Genomic DNA, 26,678 nt, shown 5'->3' on the forward strand with positions numbered 1-26,678 from the left:
TGTTTGCTGCTGAAGATTTTTACTCTCATGGTATTGAGGAAGACAGATGATTCTGAGGGTTCCTCACCTGTTTTAGTGCAAGCCCCCTCACACCAGCTTCAGCCACTTCTGGGATGTATTTAAGACAACCTCCTGACCCCGTGCAAGCTCTCTGTTACTAGTTAGGGTCAGAGCAATAAGTTCTGTTGTGGTGCCCATAACCTGCAGTCACTTCAACATCCTCTCAAGTCTGTGCATTTGACGGAATTGTGCTGACAAAATGCCTGAGACAATTCACTATAAATTCTCCTCTTATCACCTATTCTAGTAGTCACTCACTAGAACACCATGTATAGACCAAACAGTTCAGTTCATCCTAAGCCTTGGCAGAGGTGGAACTGTATTTGCCAGGCTGACATCAGGGCCTGTGATCCTGATAACTTTAAGATTCACTGTTTCTACATATTTCTCAACCTAAAATTTATTTTTATATGTAATCTATATATATGTAAAAGAAGAACAAACAGTAATCAAAGGGAAGACCAAGAAAAGAAAACGTCTTCCAAGACAGCACTTAGTTTAATTTATTGCTGTAATCAAATAGAGGAACAGATACATTCAGCGCCCCAAGCTCCAGCTGGAGCCCACGGCACAGGGAAAGGCCTGCTCAGCCTTTCCTTTCCTGTCCTGTGCTGGGACTCGCTCCGTGGTGAAGATGAAGGCAGCGGGCTCGTGTCGGCGTGGTGAGGCAAAGGAGCATGCTCGGAGCGGAAAGGCTCCGCGGGCAGACTCGGTGCTGAGCTCCCGGTCTCTCCGTCTCGGACGAAGCCGTCCGTGACCTGACAGGGGCTTGCCTGGAGCCAGAAGCGCTCCTGCCAGCCAGGGCAGCAGCTGTTGGGTCCCCCGGGACCAGCCCGATGCCAAGTCAATGCTTTACACGCACTACAAACGGGGTGAAGAGAGGGGTTACGGATGGAGAAAACTTTTTCTCCACGCTTTTCTCCCAGTCACTCCGGAGCTTGCTGCAGTCATTCCAGCCAAAATCACAACCAAGCAAAACAGAAGTTGCGTGAGACAGAATCCCGCCGCGTTCTGCCACCAAAACTACGCGCGGGGCTAAAAACTGGCAGAGGGACCGGGCTGGGTTGGGGGACGCCCAGCGCCGAAGGCTGCGAGGGTGGAAGGCGCTCCCGCTCCGAGACCCCCGCGCCGGCTTGGGATAGGGTCTGTCATCGCAGGGCTGGGCCGGGCCTTCTCCGCTGCCTCGCCGGCCGCTTCGCGTTCCCACTGCTCCCCTGGGGACGGGGCCGGGCCCCGTGCGCCACGTCTGCCCCCCGGCAGGGACGGAGCCCATCCCCGTGTGCGTGGCGGCTCCCCGGGGCGGGGGCCGGGGCCGGGGCGGGGCGGGGAGCGTTGCGCGGCCCGGGCCGGCGCCTCCGCCTTCTCTCCATCCTCCCTCCTCTCCCTCGCCCACTCCCGCTGCTCCCGCTCTGCGTACGACGGTGGCGGCGTCCCGCCATGTCGGCCGCCAAGCACCGGGGCGCTAAGGGTGGTAGCCCGCCCGTCGCCACCAACGAGAAGAGCGCGCAGCCCGGCGGCGCCGAGGAGCCGCCGGCGAAGAAGCCGGCGGCGGCGGGGCACGGCCGGGGCGGCAGGGCCGGTGGGGGGGCCGCTCCGGCGCCGGCCCCCGCCGCGGCTGGGCGCTGCTGCTGAGCGCCGCGGCGGTCCTGGTCGCCGCGCTGCCCGCCGGCTGGTACGTGCTGCAACTGCAGGAGGAGGTCGGGCGGAGCGCCCGGGAGGTGGAGGCCTCCGGCCGGCAGCGACAGGAGCTGGCCGCCACCCTGGACACCGTGGTGCAGAAGGTAGCGCGGGCGGGAGGGCGGGCTGGGGACCGTCGGGGCGCTCGGTGGTGCTCGGCGGGGCGGGGGGCAGCAGCCGCCCGAGCAGGGGCGCGGACACGGACGTTCGCCCCTTAAATAAGGAGCTGTGCAGCTGTCCCGCCTGGCTTGCGGGAAAGCGAACGTGTCCCGTTGCCTTCCCCTCCTCTTCCGTGCTCCCTCAAAGATGCTTTCATGGCATTAGAGGGGCAGATGGAGTCAGGGCCGCGGTATTCCCCATGCCTGCAAACGTGGCCCCAGAGCAGCGAGAAATCCCTGCCAGGCAGCGTAGAGCTGGGCGGGACGGGGCGGGACGAGACCCCGCGGCGGTGGCCGCAGCCCCCAGCTCGCTTTTCCAGGGCCTGTGCCTGAAGCCATTTTATGGAATGCAGCCCGCACGCTGCATTACGTGTTGGCAGCGATGCAGACCTGCCGTTCCGAAGGAGCCTGCTGCCCGTAATTCCGTACCTTCGAGGCCCGCAAATCACTTAACCTAGCGGGGCGGACGAGCTGCTCGTCGCTCCCTGTTGAGTGGGCAGGTGTGCACGCCAAGGGACACGGGGTGGCAGCGCTGTCAAAATGGGGCAGGATCCTGCCTCAGCGTCCCCACACTCTAGAAAACAAAACCCATGTCAGCTTCACCGAACAACAGAGCCTGTGCCAGCAACACTGCTGCTGTACCCTGCCTCCCACGTTCCTGCTGCAGTCTCTGGCCAAGGGAGTGAGACTCGCAGTGTCCAAGGCAGTCCAGGACCATGGAAAAGCTGTGAAGTTGTTGGCATACGTCTGTGGCTCAAGTGAAGTGAAATAAATGCTTGTTTCTCTAATTTTTTTCAGTTAGGCCCTTATTAGCCTCCCAGCTATAGTTTCACAAATAGCACTGTCCACTTGGATACGTCCTGGGGTGCCTAAACCTTTAAAAATGGTCTCTGTGATTGCATATCATCAACATACAATTAAGCTAATTTCCTGGGAGTAGGTAAATTGGTTGGAAGACAGTATGTAAAGTTATGACTGAGTCAGATCAAGAAATAGGAAGTTCCTGTCTCAACTTGACTGCTTTCTGCATGGCAGACCATTCAGATTCTCTGTATTCCCCGCGAGCTTGGGCCTGGGCTGGCAATGAGGGGACAGGCACTGGCAAAGATCTTCTGGCTGTTCAGTGTTGCTTCCAGAAACACAGTGGCCTGCACATGTGGAGATTATATCGTCAGTCTTGGCGTTTCCTGTCCCATAGAGCAAGAAGGAAAAGGAAAATTCACATCAGCAGGGGACAAGAGTTTTAAACTTCAGGGCTGTAGGGCTGTTTCTGAAGCTAATTTTAAATCCTGGGGGTTTTCCTCACTGATGACAGGAGACTGATTTGAACTAGCAAAGGTTGTTAGTTCTTACTGATTTTTAAGCCATTTTTATAGACTGTAAGAAGGAAGAAATTGCAATGGCAAGATGTAAAACTACAATCCACAAGTATAGAACTCAGATGTACATGAAATGTATAAACCCTTCCAGTCAAAGGAATGGGTACAATTTGCTGCCTCCCATCTCCATGTCATTGCAGAAAATCATGTGTTACATATTCTAGGAGAGGAGTATATAACAGAAGTTTATAAATAGTTGGTTTCAAAGACAACTGAAACTTACTTGCCTGTGTATAGCTGGTGGCTGCAAGAATTAAAGGTGGAGGAAAGAGATCACAGGGTTTCGATGTAACCCTTGAAAGCGTCGGCTGCTGTGGTTTGGTGACACAGGAATGTACTTGAGGGAGAAGAGAGCAGGCTGTATTTCATTGCTTTACAAAGGTGTAGGATCCTGCGTTGTTCTTGCAGAGCGCCATCAGCGCAGGCTCCTGTTGTGTGACTTTGCCCTTCGTCTTTGACTGCAGAGAGCTCCTGTCAAGAGTAAGCATTATATAAACTCATCTGCTTTACACATCGAGGAGAAGGGAAATGATGTGAAAGTTCAGTTTTTGACATAGCACCATTCTCAGGCCAAGGTCATTTGGTGTTTAAACGCAAGATAGTATGACCAGTTAGAGAAAACAGTAGTCATTGGCTGAAGATACATTTTTATGTACTATTTGTGATGTTAAATCTTCCAAGGGCTACGGCTTCAAATCTTACCAGCCACGTATGCCAAAAAGGCAAAGTCCCATGTAGGTCCACACACAAACCAACTGCTTTGAAGCTGTGAGTTTTTCCCCCTCTTGTGCAACGGTATTGCTTTGAGCCCTGGTGGCTCTTGGTTAGGACAAATCAGATTAGAAGCTGGTATAATTTGAAGACCTCAGTCCTTTTTATTATATCAGAGCTCTCTGTCTTCACGTGGCTGGCACACATGGGGAATAGCTTCAACTTATACCATGAGCATTGCCTGAATGCAGTGGAGGAGCAGGTATAAAGTACTTCCACTGTGTGAGGGGGAGGATCCATCTGTCAGTCATATAGTCGCAGAGACCCAGCCCTCTGGAGAGTTCTGGCTGTTTCTGATTTCTTAGACTAAGAAGATAGTTACTTGCAAATATGAATTTGGTGATTTGGTTGAAATGTGTCACTGTAATAGGAAGGGGAGGAGAACTTTCCTGTGTTATCCTGTTAGATTCCTGACCTCCATTTCTAGTGGTACAGAAAAAGCTTTCTGCTCTCTGTGGAAATAATCAGAATGAATGACAGCTAAGATGTAATGAAAATGAGTTTGGTAAGTCAGTCTAATGACTGGTGCCCAGCTGCAATGTGTTTGGCAGTATTACCTTCTCCACCCCTTCCCCTTAGCTCATTTCTAATTTCCTATGGGAGCACTAGAGAATACAGGTATAGGGAATGTAAAGTCATTAGAAACCTTTTTGCTGAAGAGAGGGAAAAGAAGTCGTCTCTATAAGTATTCTTCAGACTGCAGGGATCTGTTGGAGCAAGGGCAAGTCTCATGGCCAAACTCTACGATCCTTACACAGTGTAGACTTTCATGAAAACTAAGGAGGATTTGGCCAGGGATTTGCAAAAATATATAGAAATAACTTAATTTCTAATTAGAACGTCTGTTAGGTCTTTTGAAAATAAGTTTTAGGTTCAGAGTCAGTCAGGAAACTGCTGGAGCCTGCTTCAGTTGAAAAAAAAGCAGCTCTGTTTATTTCTTTCTAAAACCATATAAAATATGCTTCATTCTATTTATAAAATAAAACCACCCCTCCAGCTGTGTATCTAATCAGTAAACATGGCAGCCCATGTGGCATGGCTGATTAATATACCCCTCTGATACAGGGAGTAGTGTGAGGCAAGGCAACATGCATTACTCAGCACTTGCCATCCTGCCAAAGCCTTGAGGTATTTTCTGTGTGATGGATTCCTCTTGCAGTCAGTGGGAGTTCTTACGTTGCTTTACAAAGTTTAAGAAAGTATAACCCACACATGCACAAAAAGATTTCTCCACAGTCTTAAGACAGATACTCTACTTGGCTTCAAAATTAAGTAATGTGTGCTTCCCTGGCCTGGATCTTACCTTTAAGTGTGAGAGCAGATGAACATGGTAGCCCCTCACCCCTTGACCTTTTCCCTCTGGCTGCTACTAAAACCAGTTGTAAAGAGAGTTTTTCTAATTGGGAAGTTTCATAGCGTACCTGATGCAGTAGTAGGAACTTTCTGTTAACCTGAGCTAGATGCAAGGCAGGCCCTTGGCAGCTGCTGTGCTTTTGTTCTCTCTGTGTACATGCATGCACCGTGCTCACTGTGAGCGTGTGGGTGTATGCAGGAGTGGGAAAAACAAGCTGCTAACTATTTAGAACATTAAACACTTTCTAATTCTTTCCAGTCTTAAAAAATAGTTAACAAAAAAAAATCTCGTGTTTCCATTGGTGTCTAGGAGCAGCAAAATGTCATGATTACTACTCCCATTCTTCAGCCCATCCCAGCTCTCTTGTCCCCTGAGTTTTTTCTGTCCCTCTTTCTTGTCTACCACTAAACTTCTTTTTCATGGTCAGGAATTGGTCTTTGGTATTCTTCCTGATAAAATCTAATCCCAGCTTTTCTGTATTCAGAAGCTGATGGTAGATGTTCTTTTGGTTGGTTTCTTTTTGCCCCCTCCCTTTTCTCCCTTATGGACTTGTGGTCTTTAGAACCAGGAATCATATAGAGGAGGGGTGGTTCAGGGGTCTGCATGCAGACTCTGGAGACCTGGGTTCCTTTTTCACTGCCACAGCTTTCCTGGATCATCAGTGGCAAGTCAGTGAGGCCAAGGACTCTTTTAACAGAAGGTGTATGTACCATAGAGCTGTAAGGCTCTAGATGCTGGGGTTTTTGTGCCTCCCATAACTGTGTGCCACAGGGTCACTTCAGGTATGGGGCATGAAGGATTGCAAGGTAATAATTTCGTTTGGTGACAAGGGCTATAAGGATCTTGGACAAAAAGGGTGAAATTACTGGTATTAACCATGTGTATTTCTGGCCTAGGTACGTTCTCTTCAAACCACATTTGGAGAATTTGAATCCATGATGAAAATTGTTCAGCAGAAGCAGGAGGTTAGCGAGAAGGCTGTTAAACAAGGGGAGAGTGAAATAAACCGGATCAGTGAAGTGCTTCAGAAGCTGCAAAATGAAATTTTGAAAGACTTGTCTGACGGCATTCACATGGTGAAGGATGCAAGGGAACGAGACTTCACATCTCTGGAAAACACAGTGGAAGAGAGACTAACAGAGCTAACCAAGTCTATAAATGATAACATTGCTGTATTCACTGAAGTCCAGCAAAGGAGCCAAGATGAAATCAACAATATGAAAGCAAAAGTTGGTTCACTAGAACAGGCTGATGTATATAAACATGAAATTAAGGTGCTAAAAGATGCTTTTGATGAGATGCAAGCATCCATGGAAAAGAAAGAAAAGGACATAGAGACCTTGAAGAGTACAATAGACTCCATGGAGTCTGATGTGTACACTGAAGTGAAAGAGTTAGTCAACCTCAAACAAGAACATGAGAAGTTCAAAGAGGCTGCGGACACTGAACACCTTTCATTAAAAGCTTTACAAGAGAAAGTTCTGAGAGCTGAGGATTCTATTATGCAGCTCCCTAGTGACATTAAAAGACTTGATGAAGATTTACTGCAACTTAAAGCCAACCTCAACAAATGGGAAGAGAATGAACTCTTCAGAAAAGCATTAGAAACTTTTGGGAAGAACAGTGAAGGATTGGAGTCTCGATTTAGGCACATAGAAGACAGCCTAGAGTCTCTAATATCTGCTGCTGCTCAAAACAGTGAAAAGTTGGAATCTTTCCTTTCTAAAGAGGCGGCGTATGAGAAGAAGCTCAATACCCTAGAACAAAGCATTACTGCTCTTCAGGGACTCTCAGATACAGACATAACTTCAGTCACAGATGTTCTGAAAAATCTTGGTGAAGCACAGACTTCGCTGTACAACGACATGGAAAACTTAAGGAGAAGCATCAGTGACTTGCCATCGTCTGGTGCTCTCCAGGATGTCCAGAAGCAAATTAGTACTTTGTTGGATCAAGGAAATCTTCAGGCAGGTCAAGCACATTCTCAAGGCTACCTTGAAAAATTTTCATCTATGGAAGGCTCTGTAGATGAACTGAGATCTTCTGTTAGCCAGGTTGATTCCGATTTGAAAATGATAAGAACTGCAGTGGATAGTTTAGTGGCCTACTCAGTGAAAATTGAAAATAATGAGAACAGCTTGGAGTCTGTGAAGAGCTCAATAGATGACCTGAGGAATGATCTGGAAAGGTTGTTTGTGAAAGTAGAAAAAATACATGAAAAAGTTTAGGCAGTGGTACTCCTTGGGCAAATAATGGGTTAAGGAGAATAGCTTTTGTATGCCCTGTTTTTTACTCTTTTTAAAAGCAATTTGATACCTCCAAAGAGAATAGAGACACTTCTGCTTATTTCCTTTATTTCTTTTCTGTGTAGTGTTTTTGGAGTTTTTGTTGTTTGGTTTTTTCTTTCCCCTAAATTTTGTTTTAAGAAAACATGAGCTTAGTTGGGGGTTGAGTTTCTTAAGGGCTCATCTTCTCTATGAAGTTGTACCACTGTAAGTGTAGTGGTGTAACTAAGGCACTACCGCCTCGTTAGCATGGGCACATATTTAATGGCATGAAGGTGTTTCACACTGACACTAGATACCCCACACGGAAGGGCTACAGCTGTTCTGGTACCCAAAGCATACTGCCGCGCTCACTGAGGATTTTACCGGTATGTTTTGGTTTAAGAAACAAATGAGTGAAACTACACTCTATCTTAAGCTCTTCACTGTGGTGAACTTAAGAGTGGAGCAGGTGTGGAGCACCTCATCTGTTTCTGCAGTTTGGGACTCAGATGTGTGGTCGGTTTAGTAAGGGTCAGCTGAGCTGTAGTGTGTTTCTGTGAGATCTTAATCTGTACCAAGGAATTAGCAAGGTCTGAGGTAAGTGGCACTGCCTGGGGCTAAGGCCTAAGAGGTGTTCCACCACGCGGCTGGAGGGATTCATTCTTTGTGATCACTGGCTTCTTTGCCAGCATCTTCAGCTGCTGGTGTAGAAGATCGGTGTTTAAAAGGGACATCTGAAGGATGGGATTAATTTCAAGAGGGTAAAGTAATATTTTTGTCATAGTTTTAGATTGTTTATGCGATTAGGCTGTGTCTTTCTTGGAAAGATCTAATTTGGTCTTTGGATTTTTCTGTAAAAATGATCACAAATTTGAGGAGAGAGAAATACCAAAATTGCACCTTTGTTGTGTTCCATATATAACAAGCATGCTAACAACAGCAATAATACGCTCCAAAACACACAAGAGGGAAAATCACCATGAAATCAGCAGAATTGCTTCTATGGCATATACATTTCCAAGTTTTCACACAGCTGACAGTGACCTGAACTTTTGTTATGTATTCAGGACTTGGTGCCTGATTCTTGTCCTATTTTTGTCACCAGGTGTCTGGCTGGGGCATTGGTAGTAAAGGATCCTTCTAGGAGACCCGCTCTAGGAGAGTGGGGAAAAAGTGTCATGATTCTGTAGATGGTCTTTTAAAAACCACTTTCTCGTGGAGCTTCTTTGGTTTTCTGTCTTTTTGGAAAGGATTTCTAATATCCCTCCTTTTCAAGTTTACTTTTGAACTTTATCCAAATAATTGGTAAAGAAGTCTGCACATGGATACCTTGGAAATAGGCCATGTGCATCATCCCCACCTCAGCCTGGACCAGACAGATCCTTGACTGTGTTAGATGAAAAATTCCTAGAAATAGCATCTCCCAGAAATGGGAACAGCACAGGTGAGAAGGAGTTCTCCTAGGTAAATAAGACACTGAACCATATCCAGTGTTGTTCCCACTGTAAACAAGAAAATTGCTGACAAAGAGGGAGCCATGGCATTAAGGCAACTGTTGTCACTGTTGGAACTGCACTGTTCTTTGTTGACTTCTCAAGTTCTTGAACAATGTTGTTTAGGTTACTGTGAAATGAACTGTATGGCTTATTTGCAGTATTTTTAATACATAATAAACATTTGGAATATTCTTTGCACCTTTTTTTTTGATTGCTGCTTGCTTATTGTTGTGTTTCCCAGGGTGCTTCCAGTGGGGTACAGGGAAGGGCTTGGAGAAGCGCCAGATGTGCTGCAGCCCTGTACTTGTTCTCAGCTTCCATGGGGGAATGTGGAGGCACTCTTGCCTGCTGTGGTTACAAGCCAAGTCTTGGAAGCAGGGTTTGAGTCACATCAAGGTGTTGCTGTTGAACAGTGGGCTCAGAAGCCCGAGATGGTGATCGTGAGGTGTGACATACTTGATCTGTGCCATGAGTGAGTTCTGTAGCAGACACTGCCAGCAAGGCCTCAGTAAGACTGCCTCAATGCCCAAAGCTTGTAGAGCAGAAAAAATGTGCAGAAAGAACCTGTGTAATATTTCCACGGTGGCTGCTCCTTTTGCTTAACCTGGAATGCTGGACCATCAACTGATATCATTCTCATGATGGATAGGTGCCTTTCAAGAGTTTGGGAAAGGGTAATTTCAGGAGTATAGGCATCATCATATCCTGGCAATTCTTGAGGCTAAAGTCGCAGAAATAGGTAAAAACTCTTTAATTAAACTACGTGTGCTTGCCAAAGCAGGTGAGCACCCAAGCCCTTCTATCTAAAGATGCTTGATATAACCTATTGGCAGCAAGTTGGCTGACAGCATGCAGTGACTTCATAGTAGCTGCGTGATGCTGGAACTTAGGCTATAAAGCCAGCAGTGCAGCTGGGCTGTATTTGATCTCAAAGATTAAACAAAGAATTACTAATTACACTTCTAGTAACTGAATTTTTATGGCAAGCTATTGAAATTATTTATTTCACTAAATGAGAATAGTAATTCTCTGTAAATAATAGCATGTCTGGAGGCAGGCACAAGAGACAAGGATCCCTTGGCAGGCCTGTGGCTCAGCTTTTATGTCTGGTTTGACATTTTCATCCAATACAAACATTTCCTAATTTCCTTCAACTTTGTAATAAAGCAACAGAGAAGGTCTTAGACAGACTGCGTTGCCAGTGTTCCACTACTGGTAGTTCATCAGTAACATGCTGTTACAGTAACAAATTTCAACATAAATTGTCTACCTGATTGATGAGGTACTGATCGGGTCTGTTCATTAACACTTGCCTTCATTTTCAGCTCTCATAAATGGAGAAGCCATTACACTGAGGCACTGGGGACTTGATCACTCTTGAAAGGACTGGCCCAAATAGCTGCGCTGGTAAATGTGATGGAGATAAATCTTGGGTTGCTGCAGAGACTTCTCCCCGTGGGAATTCAACCACTGTCTCGAGCTAAATTACCGAGAAGGGCATCTGGTGGTCTCAATGTGTGTGTTGGAAGTTTCATTAAAGCATGGGTTAGTGATTTAGTGTTTTTACGGCCTTTTTTGACATAGCTCAGCTGGTACTGTAAACAGCTGCAGAGAAGTGAAATGAAAAGACGGGAAAAAAGTCTGTCTGAGAGGTACAAACACCGAAGCAGCCAAAAAACACCCAGCGCGGACCTTCCACTTATCTGGGCACTGTCAAGGGTGCTCTCTGTCCAGTTTAGAGAAATGCAGGAAAGGAGTGGCTGGGCTGGAGCCGCTCTCGAAGACAGCAATGGCGATGATGGGAGGTGAGATGTTCCAGGAGAAGAGACTGAACAAACGGGCCTGTTCAGACACGGGCAAGGGGGAGGAGGATGGAAGCGGAGATCGAGCCCTCGCCGCTCCCGAGGCTGAGGGCGCGGCGCGGGGCGGTGGCGGCGGGCGCCCCCCGGTGGCGGCGGCGCGGCGGCGCGGCCCGGGCTCTGCGCCCGTCCGTCTGTCCGTCCGTCTGTCCGTCTGTCCGGGCCGCTGGAATTCCCTCCCGGGGCAGGGGCCGAGAACATGCCCGGCCTGGCGCACCCAGCTGGCAAAGGCCAGGCGCCAGGTGCCCCCGCCTCCCCTTCCCAGGTCCCGCCGTGACACCGGCCCGTGTGCCCTGTTTAATGCTCTCCTGCGCTACCACTGCCCCGAAAAATCCTTCATCGGCTGCGGGGCTGATTCTACAAGCAACTGCCACTTAACCTGCCCACTTCTGCCATTTGGCTAATAACGGCCCTGGCCCATTTGTCGTGTCATCACCTGCTTGGTTTATATGTGTTTATGGAGGGGGAAGCTGTGGCTCTTTTGGGTTTTAATATCAGCTCAATGTGATACTTAGCACTGTGAGATGCTAATCCCTGTTGCTCCTCTGAGTACTCGTACATTACTGCCACCCTGGCCTTCCTGCATGCACTTTAGTCACTGTCATCCTCCGCCAGCCAAGAACAGATATTCACCAATGTCAGAGATGCTGGTTCAGAATATTTACACTCAGTACTTTTTGAACACCTATTTGTAAATCCTGGCATGAGGTCAAACACCAAAAAAAGTGATTCTCTTGGCAAGAACCTACTTAGTCTAACACTGACCAGGGATGCTCAAAGGGCAATTCTGCCTTGGACACCAAAGCAAGAAATTTATTTTCTGCTTGCTCACATAGCAAAACCTCTCCAGAGTCTCTAGTATACTATCCATTGCAAGTTCCCAATATAATGTAATTTGTCCAGAGTCAATGCTTGTTCATGCACTCGGAAAGTGAAAGAACTTGGAAATCTCTTTATGTGAGCAGAGCTCGGTAATTCCTGCATTTATAATGCAAATACTAAACCCCAGAGCTATTCAGAGGTAATACAGCATCACAGTTGTAGCTTGCTAGACCTCAGACAAAGAGATGCTTTTTTTTGCTAATGGAGCAGGTGTTCCCTTGGCTGCCATGGATTTGCAAATAGTACATCTCAAAATCTATTCCAAGATGATGCTACTAGATGCTGTGCTTAGCATCAAGGGGACAAATCTTTTCTCAAAAGACAAATCTTAAAGTGATTCCAATTGCACTGCAAGAGGAATAAAAGCCAAAGAACCAATTTCTCATTTTACTGCATATCCTGTTTAGAAAAAAAAATACTTTGAGGAAACAGTTACTACACAGTTAACTCCTGTGCCTCACCCTGGTGTGCATTCGCAGTTCTAGAGGAAGAAGCTAGTTCAAATAAGGGTGGCTTTGTTCCACTCGGAAAGACTTTCCTTTGGCACTCTCTAGATGTAAATATGTCAAATTCCAGTGGATAATCCTTTCCTGTCAATACTGCTTAGGTTGGGGTTGGGATGGAATCCTAGAGTTATGAGTAAGGATGGAAAACATAACAAGTGGAGAAAGAATCAGGGTTACCTTAAAACTTTTGAATTTTTTTATTGCTCTGACTTTCAAAGTTCTGATAATTTTTTCTTTTTCCCTTGTAACTCCCTTTTCACCAAACTTCTCAACTGTATATACATAGCAGGGGGATACAGAATATTATGCTTAGATTTTAATTGATTTACAAGTAAAAATTTAAGTCACAAACAAAACCAAACCTTAAGATGAGAGCTACTGAAGAGCTACTTGTTTAGAGAGAGCACTGCAGGTGACACGATCTAAACATAGGAATTGACATCCTTGTCAGTGGCAGGTAAAACCAAAACTTTGCAGTTCCCAAAGTGTGTTTGAATAGTTCACACTTCGGTGTCACTCAGGCCAAAAATCCTTACTGACAAGTAGTTCCCTGCCCTGGAAACTCAAAATGCTCTTCCAAGGGAGTGAGATCCAAGCTGCAAGGTGGCATGCCTGTGAACCGGAGACCTGGGAAGGGCAGCAGACTACCCCTAGTCTGCTCAGCCTGGGAAGCTTTTCTTGGACAGCCTCTGCTGAGTGTGCGAAGTCTGTAAATTGAAACAGTATGGTCAAAAGAAAATTTCCACCCAGATGGGAAACTTATACAGAGTGACAAGGGACCTGATCCAGATCCCATTCAAGTCAGTAGCTACACGCCCCTTTTCTTTCCCTACAATATCAAGGCCAAAGCACTTCACCCAAAGTCACATAGATAATGTGTAATATACCCAATAATTTCCAACACCTCAAGTTCAAAAAATCCTCTCCTTTCCCCTGAGTGCATCAGAGTTGCTTACCAGAATACCTAATAGCTAACAAATCTTCCCATCCTGAGCGAGGCTTTCCTTTTTCAAGATCCTTTCTCAGGGTCTGGACACAGCAGCATAAGAACATTATCAGAGGAGGTAGTATTGGCTCATATGGTTTATGGATTAAAAAAATATGGTTTGTGGTGTTGGGGAAGCAGGCTGAGCCTCAGGGTGTGTTTATTAGCTATTTCTGTTCAAAAGATTAACAGGGTAGATAGCCCAGTGCTCACCATTAGGCTTTTCACTGAGGGACAGCCCTTTCCATGCTGTTGTTTCCAGCTGCTTGAAGTTTCAGGCAGAGCAGCTACCTGGTACATGTTCAGCTGATGCCTTCGGAGATGCCATCACAGCCCTCAGAGCTGGAAACAAAAGGGACATTGATCTGAATGTGTGCCCTGAGTGAATGAAGCTGTTGTTATTCCTGTATCATGCGTATAACACCAGTGTCCAGAGGTTTGAACAGGTGCTGGATGAGAAAATTTATGTAGGCACCTGTCAGCTGGAATGCTCTGGGCACCAAACCACTCTCCCAAGGGCATATTTTTTAGGATTAAATGTGGGCTTCAAGCACCCCATTCTGATAATTTTTGCCTCATCCCCATACCAGATTTTTAACATCATACATTCATATCTGAAGATGGTATTGGTCTTAGCACATCCATTGAGGATTCCACATTCTTAGGGTGGTTTCTAAAAGGGGGAAAAAACCTCTCGGTTCTGGCTGATGTGTTTAGCATTTAAAAATAAGATATGCAACAAAAAGAGCAGCTTTTCCATTCAGAAAGAAGATATTTGTATTGCTAAAAATAGCCCTACTAAGCTTTTGTGACCTTGAGATTGATAGAAGGATAATTAAGGTTTGCCAGAGTCTGAATCCTTACATATAATTAACTGAGGTGATAATAACCTCTTAGAGTCATGCAAAATACCTCTGTAGTTGAATGCATTCAGTGATCAAACTGCATTACAGCATCCCAAAAGAATGTCACAGCCTCCCAGTGACTGCAGTTTGGGGACACTACTGGAAAAAGCCCTGTACCTCCTCCCTAAGTCACTGTGGTTTTAAAGCCACAGCAGCTGTAGAGACAGCAGGGTGACTTCTCATGGCCTCCTTTGGGTTCAGAAGAAGTCAGGCTGGGAGACATTGTAGACCTTTCAGGGTGTATTATCACACAAGCACATTTGGGTTAGCCGGTAACAACATGGGGAAAAACTTAGCTGTGGAGCTGTAGAAAGTGAGGGTGCAGGCTACAGTTCTCCTTTGTGTCCCTGCTCCTTCCATCCACTGTACCGACACCAGACCCCCTGCCCAAAGGAGCTGATCAACCTAAGAACAGAGAAGGACAGAGATGAGGTGTGCCAAAGCAGTGAGGCACACAGCAGAGACAGCCACCAGCCCACGTGGCTGGTGGCAACCACAGCACCCATGACATTTTTATAATCTTAACTTTCAGGTGTTTCTGCATCCTCTCCTGTCTCTTGTAGGATCACATCTTTCATTTGATATGGTCCAAGGCGTACGGACATAGATAGATCCTCCTCTGTTGATTTCTATGGTCATTGGAGTAGTGTGTGTGGGACAGGGAGAGGGGTAGGTGAAGAAGTACCAATTAGAATAGATACCTGCTGCTTTCCAGCCTTCAGCCCCATGATATATTTTCCAGTGTTTGGGGACCTTTCTTAGCTTATAAACCTTCCCAAGGCAAAGAATCTTCTATTTCTTCTCTCCATTCTTTTAGTATGGGTAAGGAATACTTATAAAGAAGCTGGCAATAGATAGTGGTGTTATTTGTTGCATATAACCCTTAAAAATAGTTTTTGGTTCAGGTCAAGGAGTAAGATCAAGGACTTTAAGCATTGTGACCAGAAGTGCTGGTAGCTCCATAAATGCAAGACAGAAATCACATGTTTGGACTGCATAGAGTTAGTGTATTTTCACCAAGGTCCACAGGAACCGCCAAGGGTAGGGTGAGGGGTTGCATTCTCATCTGGTTCAGGGGATCACTACTCACATGTAATCTTGCTGTTGTTGTGGATCATCTGCAAGTACTTTTGGCAGAGAATTACATGTCTCACATGACATCTTAGGGACCTGCCCCTTGCAGCACACGTGCTGACTCTCCGCTTGTCGTGGCTCATGAGCCAGGTCTGCCCCAAACCTCAAACAGTTGGAGTAAAGGCTGAATCTATCCAAGAGCCTTACTACTTTGTCCTTTGTTCAGATCCTGATTTGCTTTCACTTGCCTTCACAAAGCTCTGCAGTTTCCTCAGGTTTAATACTTCACATTCATTAGAACTGGTATGATTTACTACTTTACCTATAAAATTAATTAAACAGAGCTTCTGTTTCAAATGGTTGCACAGAGCTAAATCCCTGTTTATAAAAGTATGTGAACTATAAAAAGAAGCACATCTATTAAAAAGAGGTTTTGGAGTGCTGTTTATTGTTCCTTTCAATTTTTTTTCATGTAACCTTAACAAAAAGTTCTCCTGCTCCTGAAGAGCAATGAAATAAATCTAAGTTCTTACAGACTTCGCAGCACAACCCACATTCAAGGACTAGGTGTGCTTTCTTTCACTGGCAGAAGAGAACTGAGAAAGGATGTACTGTAGCAAGTGAAGTTCAGTGTTAGCATTTTTGCCTGAACTATTTAGAGGCAGCCCTGATTTCGACATTTCCTGGACAAAATCTGGAGATAAATTTATATTGGGATGATGGCTGAGTCTAGAGATCAGCACTTGATTCCTGCAGAAAGGAATCAAGAGCACAACATGGAAATGTCCATCCCCAGGTGAATCCTGCTCACCTCAGTACTGCTGCCTGCAAAAGGGAAGAGAGTTTTGGAGGGTGCAGCTATACTGTACCTTGAGTGTGAGCCCAAATTTCCTTTATACCTAAACCATTTGAGCAAAAGCCTGTGCTTGGGAGTGGGATTAACTACAGATTTGGGCAGAGGAACCTAGAGGAGCTCTTTCCCTCTCTCCCAGTTTGCATCCAGAAAGCAGAAGCAGGGAATTACTATGGGTTTATACAGGCAAAGAGAGGCTTGAGGGGTCCGGCTAGCAGCTAAGTCTCCCAGCATCAAGACAAAACTCCTAGCCAAAGTGCTGACTCCCAATTCAAAGTGCTTAGGTCCCTCTGAAGTTTGTACTGAGTAAAGATAAACACATCCTGAAGTGATTTCTTAATACCACAGGGACGGGCTTGACACAGGGACCAGGTCTGAGAGAGGAGTTCTTCACTACAAATGAAAAAATCTAGTCACTGGGTGATTTATTAGTCTCTCTTCAATGATACTTTTGTTTTAAGAGGGCTTCAGTTACCCTCTGCTGACTGGAATTTTTCATTTTTGTTGGAGAAGTATTGCTCCTTGACTTGAAAAATTACTTCCAGTGAGCAATAAATGCTGTGGGCCTCATCCTGTGGCTTTGGGCATGACAGCTCACCACCGGTCACTTTGCCACGGGATCCTTGCCATTCTTTCTCTGTTTTCTTTTTCTTGCCTTATGCTTTACACGTGTTTGTAATTAACTCTTCTTTTTTTTTCTTTTCTTTTTTTTTTTTAAGTTGCCTTGTTACATCCCCCTCTGTTCCAGGCTGTCAGCTACGGGTTTCCCTGTATTTAAATCCCAGACATTCCTCATCAATGTGCTTGCTGAAATGCTTTTACTGCTGGAAGAAATCCTTTTTTCACATTGTTTCCAGTACATGTGGTAGAGTGAGTCCTTACACTTAAAGAAAATTCCCTCCGGGGAAAGATCCAAAGTGCAGTGAAAGGCTCAAGATCACCAATTAACCTGCTTTCAAAAATAACAGCAACATTTTAGGTGTAGCTGAAATTCTTCTAGTACATTTTGATCTTATTTGCACATTTCTGACAATGGAACCTCTGTCTGGCTGTATTTTTGAGTCTCCTGTGCAGTTATCAAGGAAAAGGCTGGATGTTTTGGCAGATTTCTAATGTAGGTTCTATCAGTAAGCTTTTTAAAAACAACTGTTTCCTTTAATATGAGTCCTGATCTTGTGGAGAATCTTAATATTGCTCTGCTTTATAAAAACCCTTGGTGTAGGGATCTGTGGGGTCTGTTTGTTCTTGCCCTGCCATCTCCTGCTCCTCTCAGTAGGCACATTTGGCAAAAAAAAAAAAGCTGTATTTCAAGGCAGTTCAACTCCACTTACTCTTTTCAAAGTCGAAATGAAACCGTTTTAAAGTAGGGTTTTTACTTAACAAAGCAACTCCTGCATACTTACAAAGAAGAAGAAAACAGCACATTGTTACGATGCTGTTATTGTGTAAGGATGTTAAATGTCTGTGAGTAAGCAGCTGTGTGGGACACCTTCCCAGGGCACTTGGGTACAGCAGGGTGCAGAGCTTCACCGCTGCCTGCACATCCTCCTGCACTGCCTTTGCAGCAGATGGCAAAGGAAAACTGTGACACCCTTAGGACAAGGTGTATTGCCGAGACCCCTAATTCTGCAGTTTATTTTGTTGAAATCAGAGCCCTCTCTCATCACTGACAGTGTAAATGTACTTTAAAGGTAAAACAATTCCATAATAAGTCAAGAACTATTGCTGAAGATGTTGGGTAGAACAGGTCTGGCAGTGCCTGTCTTTGGGCTAAACATGTTGGTTAACTGCCTCTTCCTTCTCAAATGCCACAGTGTTCTCAAAGTGGGGCAGAATTTCCTATTTGCTGCCCTAGCAATACATAGGGAAACCAGCTTCTGTTGACCAAGCTTTCTGTATAAACATGTACAAATCTTGCCAAGTACAGTTACCTTTCTCGCTGATTTGCCTGTAGAGATTTGGACAGATCTTCAACACTTTGATAATATCTTCTGACAATGCCTGCAATTCTCCTGATTTTTCTGAATATTCCCTTATATCCTTGTACAGGATAACGAGAGTTGTGCCTGGGGATCCTTCCACAGCATCCAGCTCAGCTACTGCAATAGCAATGAGCAGTACTCACTCCTGTGGGAGTAAACTTGCCTCTTGCTTCATGCAAGATTTAGGCTCCAGCTTTCTGCTGAGCCTTCTTCAAAGGCGGCCAGGAAGAGCAAGGTTGCCAAACCTCACTCCAACCCTAATGGGATTCAGTCATCCAATTCCTCACAGCAGCTGTGAAATCCCACTCTCAGCTCCATATCTTGTTCTTTGCATAATGTTCACACCCCCATGCTGCAGTCTGGCTAGTCAGTCCCTAGGCAGCAACTTGTCTTTGGTTGTCTTAAAGGGCTGCAGTTTAGGTTGATGTGCCCAAAGGAAACATAGGAAACAGATTAAAGAAGGAAATCAAGAGAAAATCAGCTAACAACACTCATCCTCATTACCCTGAAAGAAATGAGACATAGAGAACAGAAAGAAACGAGATGCAGAGAATGGAAGGAGGAGCCACCAACTAAATAGGTCAGGTTGCCAGCATGAGGCTATTTAGACAGAGATAGCAGGAAGGGTGATCAGATATGCAAAGCTTTTGAGATGTAGATTTAAATTCCCCTGGTCAATGGCTCCAGATGTTCTCTAATGTAGCAGGGCACAATTTTTTCCAAAGTAATCCTGATTTCTCCTCCAGGTTTCACTGACCATAAACTTTTCATGAGTACCCTTAACATGAAGCACAGAAGTCTTCAAACTAACACCTGTTGCATCTATTTTTATCAGCTGTGGGACTGATCAGTTCTACAGGGGATTCAAGAATAAAACATATTTAGTAACCACAAAGGTTTTCTATTAACTTTATGTTTCTTTTCCTTTCAAAACTTGGGACTATATAGCCTATATGTGCCACCTGCTGCTGTTCCTGTTTGACATAAACCTCTCTTTGTTTTGCTCCTTTAAACTCGGTGCCAAGATTCTGCTCATGCTTGTGCCCTTGTAGATCCAAAATAACTCCCTGGGTACTAATGGTGCAATTCCAGGTTCTGTCTAGGGTAACTAAGAATAGGAGCTGGCCTTTGTCGATTCAAATTTACCCTTGATGCAACTTCATTGAGGGTGAAGGAGCTGCCACGAGGGTATTTTGGCCTCACTGCCCCGTGACACTGAGTGTTTCCTGCAGGCAGCAAATGGAGTGCTGTCCCGCCAAACGTGGTGAGTGCAGCAGGTCACATACCTCTCATAAAGCTCTGGAGCTAAACTGGGTCAGTGGAGGCACGACAGTCCATACCAGCTACAGAGGGACTTGTGTTGTTTACGTGAAGCAAGAAAAACATGTGCGAACGCATCCATCCAAATCCGTAACTGGAACTGACAGAGGCGAGGGGAGTTCCCCGCTCCACTCTCTCATCAGATATCCTCGGTAATAACCCCTGACAGAGAAAGCCTCTTCCTGGGCAGCTGCGGATTTAATTTTGGTCTTTGTCCAGCCCAAGCAGCTCAGATCTCTAAAGGAGTGGATTTTCTATACAATAGAGGTGGGATGCACCGAAGCGTGAGGAGGAGGCGGGATACCAGGTGTCTATGAATGAGCTAACCAGGAGCCTGAAATGCCTCTGTAGCCCTCCCCTGCCCCTTGTTCTGCCCTTGGACTGTAACACGGAGCAGCACAATGAATCAGTATTAGCCCTGGTGCAGCTGCGAGAGGTCAGGCCCTGCACTTTTGTACCAGCATCTTTAATTTAGGCTCCTCAGGGACTAATTTTTAAACTGAGAAGAGGGCTAATGCTCGAGCTATCAGGGGAAATTACATCAGTTGGTGAGAGAACAGGCTTTTAGGAAAGACAGCTTGTACTTTAACCTCTCCTGCCACACCCTCGGTGTGATGCTTAGGTAGCCTTTTCTGCCTCGGTCTCTTTTAAGTGGCCTGTATAAAGTCAACAATGCAGATCTGTTCACCTCTTCTTCCACTGATCTTCAGAAATGCGAAAGTTAAAAAACTTAAAGGAATTGCTTTTGGTGGCACTCAGAGCAAAGTTAAGTCCAGAGACACAAAGTCTGACACTAAAAGAGGCAGGGGTAGGTGTGTGCTTTTGCTAACTGCATCATAGGGAGAGTTCAGATTATCTTAATTCTGGTCTACACTCCTGACTGCTAAATATTAAGCCCTTTACTTTGGCTCTGATGCTCTGCAATGCTGCCTGCAACCCGGACTCTACTGTTTCGTACCTAGTTTTACTCACGACTCATGTTTTTAACCGCAAGCTGTTTCTCCAGGAAAAATAAGGTTATCCAGTCTACCCACAAGGAAGAGAAGGGATGCCTCATGCACATGAAACAGGACCCCTCTGTCTCCAGTCTTTGAGCAATTAACAAGCAGCATTAATGAACTTCTGTGGGGGCAGCCCTTCCTGGCTGGAATGGTGGTGGTTGCGACAGTGGCAGGAGGGAAATTCTGGTGAAGGCAACATGGCGATCATTAGCAACAGGAATGGGATATGCACTGGGCAAAAGCATTCACTCTAAGGAGCAGGTACTGGATGTGGGCACTGAACACCTGGTTGCCTTTTGTTTGAGACTATGCAAGTCTGCAGTACATGTAAAAAAATCAGAGGAACAGCACCTGCAGAAAAAGTGCAGTAGGCTAGGAAAGGAAACAGGCTATGAAAGTTGTAATCCACCATCTGCGCTGAAAAGCAAAAATATAATTTTTTGCCACTTACATAAATTAGTATTATTCCTACCAAAGTGGAATTACACTGGCATAAAAACAAAGAAAAGGGAGATCTCATAAAGAACAGCAGTCCCTGGACTAAATCCATTACTGGTGTAAACAAATGCATTCCACAGACCTCAAAGGATCATGCCTGCTTGTACACACGGCAAATTTGGTTCATTTTCCCCAGAGGCCTTTTTCCATTTTAAGTGTAGTGTGCATGCAGATGGCCAGAGCTGCAATGGGGTGTCCAGCTTTGTACTATAACAGGCAGCTTGACTTCAGCTTGAACATAGTGCTGTGCTCTGCTGTGATTATATTTTTAAAGTTATATGGGAACAATATTTCAACTCCTCCTGAACTTTGACTTTTAGATCCTCAAGCATCAAGATAAACATAAAAGGGCTTTTAATATTGATGGCTAATGTTGACAGGATCCCTACTATAGCTGTTCAAGCAATGTGAGCTTGCATATGTACATACAGACAGGTATGTAGATATTACCAAGCACATTTTTATGTTTACATATATTATATAATATATAAATTTTATATAGTGAAACATATTATATATATGTTTATATATGTTTATATATATTCATATATGCATGGATTTGGTGTATCATGGACACACCTGCACAAATGCAAAGAGTTATTAATGATTATAATCCCTCAGAAATTAGACTCTCCCATGTGTTTTGCCTCAATTTATCTATGTGCCCTCAGGATCAATCTAGCCTTCTTTTCAGGGGTGCTGAATAGCCACTGCTCCCGAACACTGGCAGCCATGCATAATCACCTCCTCTGAAAACCACACTGAGTTCTCACAAGCCTGCTTATGATGGGTCCTGGTCTGTTGGTGCCTCTCTTCAAATAAAAATATTCCCATTATTTGTCTGCAGTATCATACTGGAGGACAAGTCCAACAACCATACCACTGGCAGCTGCTGCTTTTGAAATGGAGCTGTGCAAAGCTTCACCTCAGGTCCCTTTCATCTTTGCCTGTCATGCTAAGAAATGTATTTTTGAAAACATATCTCTGTCATTAGGAATGCTGAGTCCTTCTGCTGCTTTTCCAAACAGCGGCACCTCAGACATCGCTGGCTGTGTTGCAAGTTTGCAGGCAGGCAAACAGAACGGCCACTAAGCACCTGCTTTTTTAATTACAGAAGCATTAGCTGGTACAGAAGAAGGTGGCCTTTTATTCCTACTGGGGCTCTTTTCACTTGGGCAGCCCCCATGAAGGGCAGAGATACCTTTGGTCCCTGCCATTCCTCGAGGTAGAAAGGAGCTAATGCTGCTGTGGCACTGCAAAAGGTCAGTGGTGAACACAAGCCTCAGTGTCCTGCTTTTTGGCCAGAAAATGAGTAGGGATCATTGGCTGAGACTTAATGATACCTACAACTGATGAATGCAGCAATTAAAGGAGGACATGATAGCTGAGAGGAGAATTACACATGTGCCTTTCTAACGGCTAATCACAACAGACACAAAGGTTTTGCTCCTGCATTCAAACCTGCTTAAATCCATTTTACATGGATGTAGCCTGATGGTCTGGTTCCAGGAGCAGTACTTTTAGTCTTTCCACAAGTCGGATTTGTGGGTTCAAAAATAACCTGTGACCAGGACAATGCCAGTGGCTTGGACTCCTAAGGCAGATGCTTCTTTGCTCCTGACGACCATGTTGGGAACCAGGTTTTACAAGGGACATCCCAGGCAATCCCTTTGCCTGGAAGTCTCTTTGTAGTGGGGGTGAGCTTGAGCAACCAAGCTGTTACAGGCCTCTCTCCATCATAAGAAGACTCAAGGCAAAGGAACCCTCCTTGAGTAGCAACCCTGAAGGTAGAGCAGCAACAACTTATGTCGTACGAAAGAGTTTTCACTGATCACTTATCACTGGCAAAGGGCAATTTTACACCAGGAGTCTTTCATGGCACCAGGAATCAGCCTCCATCTTTATTTGTGATCATACACCTTTCATAGCTGTTCGAATCCAATTTATAAATTCACACAATTTTTTTTTTCAGAAGAAAAGTAAATTCTGCTAAAAAAGACATTACATGATCTTGCTTACCACTGATTCTTAATACCATTTCCCAGTGAAAAAAACTGTTGAAGAGAGACCTGTCTCTCACTCTGTTCCTGTAGCACTCCTAATACATCCCAGTCCTGGTTTTCACAGCTCAAGACATCTGCTCACCCACACAAACACCAGATAAGCATTAAGGTTTTGTCAGTCTTCTCCTGACAGCTTTGAGTGCAAGATATCTGATACTGTCTTCACCCACACTCTGGTCAGCTTCAGTGAGGACAATCTCAATTTACATCCAGGTTTACAGACCAAAAATCATATTTACCACTTACAAGACTGTAAAGGAGCTGGAAAATGTTGCTGTGAGGCACTGCTGAGGCTGGTTTTGCAGACAGGTTTTTCCCAGTGATGCTCAACCACTTGGTGGTGCTACAGAAAGGGTCTGATTCTCTTTCTAAAGCAAAGCAGGTTTCTTCTCTTTCATCAGCAGTAACCAGAGATCACATTAGATAAAGCTGTGGCAAGAAGCACCTTTCTTCCTTTCTCTTTTCTCATTTGAGTATCGTCATTGCAGTGGTCAGGTTGAAATCTTAGAAATCTAGCTATTGTATTTCTCTACAGAATGTGTGTGTAAAGTTACAACCTCAGCCAATTCATTTCCCTCCGTTGGACATTTGATCTACATATTTCCAATGGAGCTGAAAACTGGAGGAGAGGTGGTGCCCTGGGAGAATTCACCCATTTAAAAATGAATGTGCCCCACACTACGCTTGCTTTTCTTGATGATCCAGCTCTAATTTTTCTTTTTCTCTGTCACTACCACTGGCAGGAATCAAGCAGATTCAAGAACTCACACCTCAGTGACACAGAGCAGAGGATGTGTGCCACTTGGTGCAAAACCAATGAGATCTGGGCAATGACACCCCTTCGTCTCCTTGGAATACCCCAGGCATACTTTTAGGTGCCAGCTTGTACACAGGGATGAAAGGTGAAACCCTTCTATTTTATGAAGCCAGGGCAGAAAGGTGATGAAAACCCTAAGGGAGCAAAGTTATTGAGCTTCATGTCTAGGTCCTAAGGGAGGAGATGTCTTCAACAAGCCTGCTGCATCTGTCCCAACAAGTGAAAGTAGGCTGGGGACTGAGGGAAGGGAACAGAAGGATGAGACAGAAGACTTCAGACAGTATCATGATGAGGGGGCATGCATATGAAGGGAGAAAATTAGTAATTTCCAGCTGTTTTGCAGCAGCATCTGGTTTATTCTAGGCAGCGTAACTGGGGTCATCTTCATAAGCTTCGGTGCTGGCAAAGGCTCCTGTGTGTGGAGCCCTCATGGAGATTAGTACAAGCTAAGGTAAAGTGAGAAGGATTTGGTCTTTCTAAAGCAATGGTAAGTATGCAGAGGTCATGTTGCTCCTCTTATTAAATTTGAGTACTTTTTTCATCTCAGTAACAGACCTTCAAACATGCGCTTTGAAAATAACTGTCCTGTTCCATTAAAAATAAATCTCTTTCTTCCTTATAACACAATTAGTGTCAGCAAAGCATTCTGCAGATCCAGGAAGATTTATTTCTGCATAATTCTTGGGCGGCAAGAAAGAGTATTCTAGTTCTTTAGGAGAGATAAGGAGACACTAGTTTAAAAGTGTTTTTAGGCCCTGGGCCAGATTTTCTGATTGGCCACAGATCATGAACAAGATGGAGGCATCTCCTCAAACCTCTGTGGACTTGCTGGGGAGGGTGGCTTTTTCCTACAGCTAACATTGCCCAAAATGTTGTGTGCTCTGCATTGACACAGGCAAGCTGGTGGCATCAATGTGTTGTCTTGCTTCTCCCTGGGGGGTTGGGACTGTATCTTAAAGTCTGCGTTCTCTTTTTGGGGTTGTTGGACTGTGACTGTCTGTGGTTTCAGTGCAGGCTGGAGAAACCTGGGGGTGGCTGTCACGTGGCACTCAGCTCCAAAGAAAATGACCTGGCAACATAGCAAAAACACATTCTCCCACCCTTAAAGCCCTCCACCCCGGGCCTGACACTCACCCTGCTGTGGGCCCAGCAACGAGGACAGTGCTGGAGTGAGAGGGGCTGTCACTGTCCTCTTGGATGACAGTGCACGAGGAGATGGCATCCTCTGCTCCCCTATGCCCACTATGGGGATTTTAGAAATTTGCAATTCCCTTTATGCTGCGTGAGAAGCACAAAGGAAAGACAGAGAGTCACAAAACCTTCCCTCTCATGATTCCCTAGCCAGCAAAATGAAATCTGCACGCATAATGAGGCTTTGATCAAATTTGTCACTTAGCCAATTTGCTATTGATTTAAAGAGTCCTCTCTGCTAGCAAACAGGCATAACGAATGGGATTTTAAAAAGATCTAATAGAAAATTATATTTGGTTCTTGGGCATCTATACACAAACAGATTCATTTTCCATTTAACTGCTCTTTGTAGTTTGCTGCCTGAGAATTCTGGGTATGTCTTTTTCCTGTGAAAGTCATGCTGGATTGTTGATACACATCCTAAAGCCATAATACTCTGTTTACATCTTTCTAATCACTTGCCATAAAATTATTATATTGCCATTAACATTTTTTTATTATTTGACCTAATTTTTTCACAAGTCATAGAAAACACTATTTTTTAAAGCCAGGAAATGGCTGCAGACAAATGAAAAGTAAGCAAAATAAAGCTAAAGGAAACTGGCAGTCTCTGTGCTGAATCTGTTTTCTAATTTAGTATTGTTTTGACTTTGACAAATTAATGATCAGTGAAGGAAAAATACAGCCAGTCTTACAGCTATGAATTCCAGTATTTCAGTGGGAATTTAAAGGGAGGCGGGGAGGAGGAGATGATTTCTCCATGTAAGGTTGTATCCCTACCATGGAGCCTGTGACAAGGGTGTGGAGTTGTCCACTATTCCCTAAAACACCTCCAAAAGGGGAAAGCACTGCCTTTTGCCTTTTTAATTCAGTCCTTGCTCCCCTTTGTCTGTGGAGGGCAAGGAGGTTACCACCCAGCCTGCAGCATCTGTGGGCAAAGAGGGAATAGAGAGCCATGTTGTCATCTATTCCCTACAGATTTGTCTCCCAACAGGAGTCAGGTGGCACACAGTCCCCATTTGTCCACTCGATTTGAACTGCATACACACACTGCCAAGGGAAGTGATGCATGTTATCAGTCAAATATAACAAATGCTGCTCTGTCTGATGGGGTACATTGTATATCTATCATCACATGGTAATGTCTTGGGGTCCATTTCTGGTAACTGGGCAGGATTTGCTGTCATTATCCCTGATATCTGCCAGTCAGTGACAGTCTCGGGGAAAGGCTTGTTCAGGTGTATTCAAAGGTATGAACATCTGGTAACTCACTGGTGTCACCTGCAACGTGACTTTTAGCAAAGCATCTTGCACTTAATCTTCTTCACTCTAAAAATTATCTATATTTAAGAAAAACAGAGATACTTACATCTATGTCTTTTTTACTTCCTATATTATTAGAACAGCTTTAACCTTATATTTCCAAGAAGACGGGTTACACATCAAATAGCGTCATGAAAAGAGCGATACAATCTAGACACAGATCCACAGACCTCCACATGAAAACAAAAATCTTGTGCAAAACATACTTTTGGTTTTCTTCATCACAGGCTTCAGTGCAATGAACGCCATACAAAAGC

General features: G+C 45.0%; 1 protein-coding gene and 1 long non-coding RNA gene across 2 annotated transcripts; one reads left to right on the forward strand and one right to left on the reverse strand.

Moving 5' to 3' along the window:
- Positions 1-1,386: 1,386 nt before the first annotated feature.
- Positions 1,387-9,365, forward strand: CKAP4 (cytoskeleton associated protein 4). The gene is given in 3 exon segments (XM_039571326.1): positions 1,387-1,639; positions 1,642-1,841; positions 6,296-9,365. Coding segments are annotated over 3 exon segments (1,674 nt in total). The 5' UTR covers positions 1,387-1,497; the 3' UTR covers positions 7,628-9,365.
- Positions 9,366-12,582: 3,217 nt separating this feature from the next.
- LOC120411953 lies at positions 12,583-14,686 on the reverse strand. The gene is made up of 2 exons (XR_005604563.1): positions 13,608-14,686; positions 12,583-13,116 (listed from the first exon to the last, which is right to left on the reverse strand). It is a non-coding gene; the product is annotated as an uncharacterized LOC120411953 (long non-coding RNA).
- Between the last annotated feature and the right edge of the window lie 11,992 nt (positions 14,687-26,678).

This window comes from Corvus cornix, chromosome 1A (assembly GCF_000738735.6).
Source record: "Corvus cornix cornix isolate S_Up_H32 chromosome 1A, ASM73873v5, whole genome shotgun sequence".
Lineage (NCBI taxonomy): Eukaryota > Metazoa > Chordata > Aves > Passeriformes > Corvidae > Corvus > Corvus cornix.